The sequence below is a fragment of the Pholcus phalangioides genome, unplaced genomic scaffold, assembly GCF_987345545.1.
Source record: "Pholcus phalangioides strain wild (caught in Gottingen) unplaced genomic scaffold, Ppha-v1.0 ptg000008l_1, whole genome shotgun sequence".
NCBI lineage: Eukaryota > Metazoa > Arthropoda > Arachnida > Araneae > Pholcidae > Pholcus > Pholcus phalangioides.
The window spans coordinates 61,150,224-61,161,782 of record NW_028301601.1 but is presented as its reverse complement, the minus strand read 5'-3'; the positions used below and the strand labels follow the sequence as shown (position 1 = coordinate 61,161,782).

At 42.4% G+C, this 11,559-nt stretch overlaps 1 protein-coding gene across 1 annotated transcript; it reads left to right on the top strand.

The window, feature by feature from the left end:
• Positions 1–1,230: 1,230 nt before the first annotated feature.
• On the top strand, positions 1,231–7,322 carry LOC149084703 (pantetheinase-like). The gene is made up of 3 exons (XM_089235125.1): positions 1,231–1,346; positions 4,117–4,350; positions 5,745–7,322. The coding sequence occupies exons 2-3, from the start codon at positions 4,120–4,122 to the stop codon at positions 7,110–7,112; spliced, it is 1,599 nt and encodes a 532-aa protein (XP_089091251.1). The 5' UTR covers positions 1,231–1,346; positions 4,117–4,119; the 3' UTR covers positions 7,113–7,322.
• Positions 7,323–11,559: the final 4,237 nt, after the last annotated feature.

The window sequence follows — 11,559 nt, the reverse complement described above, 5'->3', positions numbered from 1 at the left end:
ACAGATGACTTAAGCGAGTCACAGCCCATTCACAGATGACTTAAGCGAGTCACAGCCCATTTACAGATGACTTAAGCGAATCACAGCCCATTTACAGATGACTTAAGCGACCCGCAATCCATTTATAGATCACTAAAGACATCCGTGGCTCATTTAGAAGCCACTCAAGTGACCCGCTGTACACTTCCAGCTCCCTTTAGCGACACGTGGCACATTTACCGATCACGTTGACAACACCGGGCACGGTTCCATTTCACTTATGTGAGAAGATTCCAGAATCAATGAAGTAGCCAGCAATTTCCTAGAGGTTGAATTACCTTGCTTCAGACAGTTTTTCCCAATCTGTAGTCCGTGGACACCTGGAGGTCCGTAGCCAGAAATTTCGTTCGGGGGACAAAAGTGATGGAACAATAGATTTGGCCATATATTTTCCCTTTTTCGGTCATTTTCTCATATTTCGAGGGGGCACCAGACCCCAAGTTGCCGCTATGGTGGTCCAGTGGTCACCCCACCACCGCCATAGTGGTGGTAGGCTAAAGTTGGTTTGCCGTGATTCCCAACTTCAAGGCGAATGCGAGCCGATCTCCCCTCTAAAAAGGTCTCGCCACAGAGAGTAACCGACCTACAAACATTAAAAATGTAATTCAATCATAACACATCACTCACTTCACGTCTGAAATATAGATGACGGCACTGAAAAAAAAATCAAACAGAGCACTACATACGCACTCAAGACTGCTAGGTCACACACGGTTACACTTCCGGCACAACTCACTAGGTAGTAAATCGCCCATAGATGGTGATAGACCTGAGTTGTGCTCGGTTGGAAAGAAAAGACACGAGTGACATATTTTGTGCCGTGAAATTGCATTTTTTGCATTTTTTTTTTTATAATATTAAAATTAGAAAGGGGAGGGGGAAAGGCATTTTCCATTCTATCGGAGGCGGACGTCGAAATTGTCCTTCGGGCTCTTACGGGGTTGGGGGGGGGGGAAGGTCCACCGTGCGTGGATCTTCACTACAAGGTGTCCGCTACATCGAAAAACGTTGGAAAAAACTGCTTCTCAGACAAACAAAAATGAGAAGAAAAACTGGTTTCTCGTAGAATATTAGTGATTTGTTTTTTTTTAACGGTTGTTGAATGGTGATTTTTTTTTTTGTATTGATAAGGTTGCAACGGAGTCACGACGCATCCCGTTTACTTAATAAGCAAGGAAACAGGTTTGTGCGGTGTTGCGGACACTTTCCCACTGAAATCGGTTCCTAGCGTCCGATTCGCCCGAGCGGACTGAAAAAGCTTCCTGCCTACTTCCCAGAATTCTCTCTGTTGTGACCTGACAAATCAAGTGAGTAAAACGACTTTCACTTTCAGTAGAAAAATACCCTATATTTTTGACTAATGAGATAACTTGACATTCTAGAGCTCTCAAAAAAAGAACGCAATTATTATTTAAGTGAAAGTGTGTTGCTTTCCTTCGAAACATGACGTTGAATCCATGAACTGCAAATCAACCAATCAGAATCGGTATTACGCCGCTATAGACTGTTTCTGAAGTGTTTACTTGTAATCGGATACAGACTATTCGTATAATAAGATTGGGGGGGGGGGGAAGGTGAATGAATAATCGAAGGTGTGTAAAGTGAACGGGGGGGGGCGAATTTCCGCCATTTAAATTTATTTTTATACAAGATATCACTCTTTATATCTTATAATTGAAGTTATACTTGCATGGGTCTTTGCACTGTCTTCTATCGTCTATGCCAAAAATACATTTTTTTTCCCCACAGATTGGGTTGAGGGGGGGGGGCGGAACAGTCGTCCCATCATCTCCGCCGTCGCCACAGTGGCGGTGGGCTGAAGTTGGTTTTATGTGGTTCCCAGCGTCGAGATGAGAATGCAAGCCGATCTCCCCATTAAAAAGGTCTCGCCACAGAGAGACCAACAGGCCTACAACGATAAAATCTTCATACATTACACTTCACTCATAGTCCGAAAAATAAGTGGCAGATGGCAGCAGTATACAAGCATTGCACAGAAACAAGCTTCACGTGAGGTTCACAACACGGTCGCGCATATCCCAACATGTACAAATTCGTTAGAAGTTCCGCGGAGGAATGTAGACGAGGTACATGTGTGGTTTAGTAGTAGTAGCAGTAGTCGCCCAATCATCCAACCCCCCCCCCCCGTGTCCGCCTATGCTCCCGACGCTGGATCGTGGCTTGTCGTGCATCAACTTCTCAGTTCAAGTTGTGGGTCCCAGGGGGCGTCATTTAGATAACAAAAGCAGGGAGCTTCAAAACACTTCAGACATTGCGGGCTAAATTTGAACTCTGTATATTTATGTATTATGTACTCTGTATTAAATATTTGTAACCGCAATACAGGATCTCTAGGGTCACGTACACTTGATGTAATGTATTGTAGCGACTTAACGGATTGGCCAAACACGGCCCCAAATGACAGACGAATTTTTTTGTTTGTCAAATAATTTCTCTTTCACTAATTTTGAAATTTCATGAATTTTAATTTCCGATACAACTTCTTTCGCTGATTCTTTCATTGTTTATTGCAATATTTTTCGAAATTACTCTGTTCAATTATTGTGAAATGATTTCTTTCAATTACTCTGAAATTTTATTTAATTAACTAATTTTTTCTCTTATAAATTTTAAAATTCCCTTTAATAATTCCCATATCATTTCTTTCAATACTTCTCGAAACTATTTTTTTTCGATCATTATGAAATGAATTTTTTTTTTAATTGTAATGAAATTATTTCTGTAAGTAATTCTGAAGTAATTTCTTTCACAAATTATGTCACCATCATTGCCACAAATTCCGAAATTATTTTTGCTACATATTGCTCTAATCCTGAAGTAATTTCTGTCGCTCAATCTCAGATATTATTTCCGCCATTAATTCTGAAATAACTTCTGACGTTAATTCTGAAATAACTTCTGACGTTAATTCTGAAATAACTTCTGACGTTAATTCTGAAATAACTTCTGACGTTAATTCTGAAATAACTTCTGCCACTAATTCTGAAATAACTTCTGACGTTAATTCTGAAATAACTTCTGCCATTAATTCTGAAATAACTTCTGCCACTAATTCTGAAATAACTTCTGCCACTAATTCTGAAATAACTTCTGACGTTAATTCTGAAATAACTTCTGCCACTAATTCTGAAATAACTTCTGACGTTAATTCTGAAATAACTTCTGCCACTAATTCTGAAATAACTTGTGCCACTAATTCTGAAATAACTTCTGACGTTAATTCTGAAATAACTTCTGACGTTAATTCTGAAATAACTTCTGCCACTAATTCTGAAATAACTTCTGACCTTAATTCTGAAATAACTTTTGCCATTAATTCTGAAATAACTTCTGCCACTAATTCTGAAATAACTTCTGACGTTAATTCTGAAATAACTTCTGCCACTAATTCTGAAATAACTTCTGCCACTAATTCTGAAATAACTTCTGACGTTAATTCTGAAATTATTTCTGTCACTTTAAATTGTTCGTTCCAAAAATTATTATTTTTTAATCAGCATTTCATACCGACATTACCCTTAGCATAATGAAATTTACGTCCCTAAAAATTATCTTCAAATACCCCCTTCCCCCAACTTGCTCAGACGGCCCTGCTAATGTTCAGATGTACAGACAGACAGTCATGACCGCTGACCACCCAGAGAGACCATCCTGGGATGACCATTGTACAGATGTACGACATTAATGATAGTGAATTACGGGCTTCATGAAAATGATTGATTTCCGATGTTTTTTCAGCTATTTCCTAAAACAAAATGGCCAGCGAGCCACAGCAGAAAGCCACATTTGCGGTGGTGATTATCCGCTGATGGTAATAGAAGAAGCCCCAGCGAGAGAGAGCACTGAATAGTGTGTATGTTACGACCAAAGTCACAAATCGGCCAGTCAGTTCATATATGTCACGTTATTATACAGGGTCCTAATGTACTTTGACTGGTCAACAGACTCATTCAAAAAATGTACATGGTATTAACTTTTGTAGTCTCGTAGTAATTGTTTTTTTTCATGTTGCCGAAAAACTCGTAAATTGCCATGTTTGTTCGTTTTTTGTTGCAGACGATGGCTTCTGTGTTGCCGTTTATGTTGCGAATTTTATTTTTGACCGGGACATCACTGGCGGCGATCAGACCTCAACTGGTGACGATTTCGATGACAGAGGAACAGGACCATTTTACGGCAGCCGTTTTCGAACATTTCCGACTCGGCAATTGGACAACCGATAAGCCGGCTCACATAGTGGACAAGAATCTCGAATATTACCGCAGAGCTGCTGAAGTTGCCAGTACCAAGGTAGATATGACAATTATAAATCAGTGGTAAGCGTTCCCTTTACCGATACGCACCATTCGAGGTACGTGGAAAATAATCCAAAATGACGTAGGGAGCAAAATAGAGCAAAACTATAGGCACAGTATTTAGAAACGCGAGCTCTATACGCATTTCTAGGAATATGGGAGCTTCGTACGCATTTCAAGGTATACGCACGCATTTTATTTCGCTTCATTTTAAGGTACGCAGCGCATTTCTTTTTATTTCGCTTCATTTTAAGGTACGCAGCGCATTTCTTTTTATTTCGCTTCATTTTAAGGTACGCAGCGCATTTCATTGTGTAGGTAGGTACGCCTTCTACGAATATGTTGGTGCTAGAATTCTTGGAAACTGGTAGCATAAATTATGAGCCTTTGTTATTTCGTGCACCGAAAATTCATTGCCAACTATTCACCGACATGACAGTTTACGGCTAGGAAAAAACTCACCGACAAACAATTCATCGACCAAGTGGCATATTGAATGAAGATATGAGCAGGAGAAGTGAGTCAGTGAACCATCAAATGAATGACCAAGTGAGTCATGGACTTGATGAGTGAGCAGGTGAGATAATGATCGAGCCACTCATACGGTCATTCAGTCTATTACTCACTCGGTAACTTACCCACAAACTTAAACACTCATATGGTTGCTGACTCGCTGAATCACTCACTCGGTTCTTCACACGGTCAATGGCTCACTAAATCACTCACTCGGTTGTTCACACGGTCAATGGCTCACTAAATCACTCATTCACCCTTCACCATTTCACTCATATGGTCACTCAATTGCTCACACACTCACTTGTTCACTCAATTGCTCACACACTCACTTGTTCATTCAATTGCTCACTCACTGACTTATTCTTATTCACTCAATCCTATACTTCTCCCCCACTAACTCAGTCTCTCCTACGGTTATTCACTTGGTCATTCATATTTTTACTCACTTTGCCATTCATACGGTTACTCACATGGCCATTCATACCGTTACTTATTGGCTCAGTCGCTTGTTCGTTCATACGGTCACTCACCCAATCGCTTGGTCCCTCAGGGGCGGTTTCTCATTAACTCACTCATTTGGTCACTCAGGCGGTTGCTCATTCACCCACTCACTTGATCACTCAGGTGGTTACTCATTCACCAACTCACTCACTAGCTCATTCACTAGCTCAATTACTCGGTCACTCACTGGTGATGAACAATTGTTGGTGAATTCTCCAAGCAGTGATTTTCCCGTCGTTGAATTGTCCTATCGGTAAATTGCGTGGCGGCGAATTGTTGTCGGATTTTCCGTAAATCTTGCTATTTCGTTGATGGCTATTTTAGGGTGCTGATGAATGTTTGACACACTTCCTAATTTCTTTGTGTTTGCAGGGGGCTGACATCATCGTGTTTCCAGAATACGGATTCTTCCCTTTCATGAAAGAAAGAATAGACATGAGGCCATACCTCGAGACGATACCTGATCACAAACGAGCGAAATGGAATCCTTGTCGACAAACAGGAAAATTTTCGGAACGTCCGATTTTGCGCAGACTCAGTTGCATGGCCAGAGAAAACCAGATCGTGGTAGTGTCTGCAATGGGAGACATACAACCCTGCACCAAACAACAGCACAGTAAGTGTCCGGACGATGGTTTCTGGCACCACAACGCCATCGTCGCGTTCGACAGAGACGGGACGTTGATCGCAGTCTCCAGGAAGGAGCACCTGTTCTTCGAGGAGAGCATGGACTTACCTCCCGTACCCCAGGACGCATTCTTCAGGACAGGATTCGGAACCTTTGTCATGTATCTCTGTTTCGACAGCATATTCAAATCGATGGCTCTTGCCAGCCGAAACGAAAGCATCGATGCTGTCGTCTTCTCACCGTTGTGGATAGACTATCGACCGTTGCTTTCGGCAGTGCAGCATTTCTCCTCTTTGGCCATCGGGAGCGGAGCCAATTTGCTAGCTCCGAACATGCAGTATCCCGGTTACATAACTACAGGGAGCGGCATCTTCGCTGGCAAAATGGGAGCCTTAAAATACACTTTCAACATAGACTATCAATCGAAACTGATTGTTTCCAAGGTTCCAAGGAACCGGAACCAAGATCTCAATGATTTTCATAACGATGAAGCGAGCATAACTGTCATCACCGGCGACGGAACGGAACCGTACGACGTTGGTGAAGACGATGAAGGACGAAATATCCCGGACGTCTGTTACTACGAGGTTTTGGGAAACGACTGCAGCGAAGGTCACAGGTGTTTTCAAGAACCGGTGACGAATTACACGTTCAAAAAACTGGACGGTTCAAATGGGACAGTCGAAGCCTGTAATAACGGCCTGTGCTGTAGGGCGACGTATGATGCAGTGTCCATGAACGAGTCGTTCTACCTTGGAGTTTTCAACGGCTCGCACAACGCATTCGATCGATATTTCTGGTGCAAAGAAGTCTGCTTCGTCGTCAGATGCGATCATTTCAACGGCTCCGAATGCAACACATTTCCGTCCCACTCAGGGACCGTCTTCAGGAAACTTGAACTCAACATGAATTTAACGACGGAATTTGTTTATCCGTCCGTCTTGAAAAGTGGGTTCCGCTTATCTCCAGTCGACGAATGGGATTTCAGTGTCGAAAAGCAAGGTGTCAGTTATTCGGGACGATTGACTTATGAAAGTGACAGCGATAAGCCAATGGTGAACGCCGCGTTGGAAGGCAGATGCTACGATCGAGATCCTCCATACGTCAGATAAATTACATGATACGGAGATGGTGATTTCTGTCAAAAATTATTCAACGGTATATCTGTTATGAGAAATCCGGTTATTATACTAAGACAACTATAAGTATTCTTTATGGGCATTATATAATATTTTATCATGTGTATATATATTGTTTGTAATTGCATTTTTTATTGAAATACATGACATCCATATTTGTTATGAGCATCTTTTTATCAGCCACCTCGTTGGGTATTTTGCCTGTTGTGGTTTTGTATTTTTATGCACAAATAACTCGTTTTTATGCGTAATCGCTGAGCATTTTGGTAAGATTGATAAATTTCCTTAAATTGATAATTTTTTCCGGCGAATATGCATACAACACCCAAGCGTCACGTCGTTGGTAAACACGATAAATTGTACTTATATGATGTACTATGCATAATGACTCATACATCCATTGTATTATTATATCGGAGTACTATTACAAATTCCGTTATAATTATATCAGGGTCAGACAATATTCATCACAGACTAGACTCATTTGAATTTTTTTTTCATACATATCAAATTTGTCAATTCAGTACGGTAGCCTATTATGCATAACCACACATAAAGGTGATAAATTTCAATTATTTATCAAATTTACCAATGACATGTGACACGTGGTAGTTATGCATAATCTCCAATAAAAGTGCTTTTTTTTCAGTACTTATCAAATTTACCAATTACGCATATTCGTCGGTAAAAATGATAAATTTATCAAAAATTTACGATTAGTAAATACGCATAATAACCGATTTGTCACTCACCGCAGCGTATCCGTAGTTTAGAAGTTCCTTATTATCGAAATACCAGCATATTTGGAGTGGTGATCACAATCGTAAAATACTTTAAGATCACCGTGAAAAGTTAATAAATAGCAGAAGAACCAGCAGCGGCCTGTTGATAGCATGCTATAATCACTCTCCTGAGCTCTCAAAGGTAGAATATATTGGCTACTCATACGCCTTCACTATTCCATTATCTTGAATTCAGGGTACATCTGTGCGTTTTTTGAGTTGGGAGTCATTAACTCGACATCGGTTAGATGACTAGCACTCGGTTCTAACTGGCTACGACGCCAATGCAAAGAATGAGCACCCTAAGTCCCCGGCTCTAACGCAACGTATTAGGACTAGCAACGACAGCCCCCCCCCCCCCGCTTCCAGTTCTTACCTCACTGCTGCTGAGCACTTAGGCAATGTGGACCAGAAATTTCCTGTCATACCGTAATAGATATAGGAGCGTTTTCTGCTGAGGACTATCCATAGTCCTTTGGCCCTGAAATAACTTCTGTGGTCAACCCTCCACTGCTCCTGGGCACATATGACACTGCAGAGGACGAGCCCCGACGTCTTACTAGCTGCGACGCCAAAGATGAAGACGTTCAGCCACGTCCCCCAACTTTAAAACAATGAATGGGGGCCGGAACCCGCAGCCTCTGACCCCTAGGCTACTGCTAAGGGCATAAACATCGCATCCCGCGATATCGTAGGATATCATATCCACGCGATCGTAGGAATGCTTATTGCTGAGCGCAGGGAACCAAAGCTCCCGGCCCTGATACTGTACCACTAAGTAAAAGGGCAGAGAACCTTCCTGCTCCCTGGCTCTGTAGGAACTGCTGGAGACGAGAACACACAGGTTAGCTCTTTCTGGCGAAAAATATTCGGAAATTTGCCTTTTCAAAATATGCTCAGCCCTGTAATTTCGTTTCCTTGCCCCCTCTCCTACTTACTCCTTCTTTCATATTTAAAATGATTTTTGATTTACTTTTCACTTGTTCTCAAAGCCGATAATTAGTGTCCCGACGTACCCTGAGAGATGCGGGGATCATGTTGCGCTGGCTGAGTTGCGGAACGGTTCAGTGCGCCGCCCTGGCGGTGAATTTCCAAGGATGTCGGAAAACTAGTAGTAATCGGCTTTGAGTGCGACGAAAAACCTGACGCAGATAATGCAAAAGTAAGAAACACTTATAATAAATAATCATTATTGAAATAAAAAAATATTATTTTATTATTAATATATTAATATATATATATATATATTTCTCCCATTGACTGTTACAAGATGGCTTTCGTTTCATTTCCACTGTCTGTCAACAATCGGGGTTGCTATAATTCACATTATCGTTGGACCAATGATGGCAGATTATCTCTATCGGCTATACCAAAGCCGCTTGACAGTTCTTAATGCAGCTTTAAGCTATACCTTTCAGTGAAAAAGTCAGAGTTATAATAGCATACATCTTTAGTCTATGGTCGAAGTTTATCAAGGCCGCGAAAGTAGAAGCTAGTTCTCGAGTCTATTCGATCGGAGGAAATTCAGAACCTGTGGCATTTCATTATTGGCTTTTTTCGCCCCTGGACATTTCACCCCCAACATTTCACACCGGAGCGGCGAGTGACCGTATGAGCGACCAAGTGAGGTGGTGAATAACTGTATGAGTGAGTGTGTGATCGTATGAATGACTATGTGAGTGTTTGAGAAAGTGAGTGGAGCAAAATATCAGAGATTGATATATATACCGGACACAAAACGTGCTAGGGGAGAATTTAGGGAGCACGTTTTCGTAAACCCCTATCGTCTGAGGCACACTAGAGAGCGCAAGGCGAGGGGGATTTCACTACAATTTAATAAGTGCGATGGAAGTAAAGCCATTTTAAAACGACAGGTGCCAGTAATGAACGATAAACGAACAATGAGCTTATCACTATAAGGGACCGTTCAAGTATTACGTCATCATCGATGGGGGGGGGGGGGTTCCCGATTTGCTGACTTTTGATGACAAGAGGGGAAGGGGGGTTTGGATAATGCTTACGTCATCAACCACCCTTTATGAAAACATGAAATGTACTTAATGGCATCTTACTCGGTGCGCCAAAAACGAAAAAAAAACCTTTCGATACTTTGTGGGCACTTGAAGTAACATCCCTTCCCACCCCCCCCCCCCTCCGCCATTGATTGATAAGTGCCCTACAGAGCCACTTTAGTTATCTCTAAATGTTTCGGGGCGCGGTAGCCCGGTCGATAAGATGCTCGCCTAAAGTACCGAAGGATGTTTAGAGGTGTCGCGAGTTCGATACCCAGTTCGTCCTTGTCAGAAACAAGGACGTTTCCTGACACAGGGGTACAACAAAAAACGGCGACTTGACCGCAGCAAAAATTGCTACCGCAGGGAGTCCCCCATCGAGGCGTTAGCGCACCAACCTCTCGATGAGTATAAAAAACAAGCCTGCCGTTCGGAATCGGCAATAAATTGTAGGTCCCGGTCTAATTAGCCCTCGTGTGCAGAAAATGACCGTGGTGCGACAAAAATGATCAAATGATCTAAATATTTCGCGGATCCAAGTGCTCTGGAAATGTGTCCGGGAGGCTTAAGTGCTCTGGAAATGTGTCCGGGAGGCTTAAGTGCTCTGGAAATGTGTCCGGGAGGCTTAAGAGCTCTGGAACTATGCCACGCATCACTCAAGTGATCCGTAATTATATGTCGCGGATCACTCTTAAATAATCTGAGAATATGCCGTGGGTAACTTGAATGATGTAGAACCGCACTGGGGGCCACATAAGTGGAATAAAACCACGTCACATGTCACTCAAGGGATCTCTAAATGTGTCACGGATCGCTTAAGTGTTCTGGAACTGTGTCCCGGGTAATTTAAGTGATCTGAAAATGTGCCACGGGCCGCTTGAATGTTCTGGAATTGTGCCACGGGCCGCTTGAATGTTCTGGAATTGTACCACGGGCCGCTTGAATGTTCTGGAATTGTACCACGGGCCGCTTAAATGTTCTGGAATCGTACCACGAGACACTTAACAGATCTGCAAATGTGCCGCTTACTTCATTTTTACAAAATTAGGTTTGAGGAGGGCAGACCGCATCAGATAACCCCCAGGGCTATATTTGGTCCGCGGGCCAAGGACCTTTATGCGATCTATCATTATATAGCCCCTTATATAGGATCCAAAGGGGCAGAGCTGATGACGAAATTTTGCTGACAAGGGAGGGGGGGGGGGTCAGAGTTCTGCTGGCTTTTGCTAACAGGGGGGGGGGTCAAAAATGGCTAAAAATTTGCTTACGTAATGCTTGAACGGCCCCTAATGTCAGAGAACTGCCAACGATGTTTAAGGCCGATGCCATATTCTGCTGGTAAGTCGATTGTACGTTTCAGAGATTCCAAAACTCATTTTCTAGAAAAGAAATAACTACGCGTCAGTCAGGGCAGCAGGGTTCAATAAACAAATTGATGATGAGCGGTCACTTCCATGTTAAGGAATCTTCAGACGGTGGCGAAGAGTCAGGAAATATCTCGAGACAAAGCCCTGGGGGCACGTGCATTTGAATGTATAATAAATTCTGAACTGCAGGCCTTTGTCGACAGACACAGGAAACAGGTTTTGTTTTTTGAGAATCGCGCCTTATCTACCCGAGCTGCTT

Bases quoted from the DNA above. Each gene is read 5' to 3' on its own strand.
- LOC149084703 (XM_089235125.1), top strand. From the start codon at position 4,120: ATGGCTTCTGTGTTGCCGTTTATGTTGCGAATTTTATTTTTGACCGGG. The intron at 4,351-5,744 runs GTAGATATGACA...TTGTGTTTGCAG, and splicing joins CTGAAGTTGCCAGTACCAAG to GGGGCTGACATCATCGTGTT.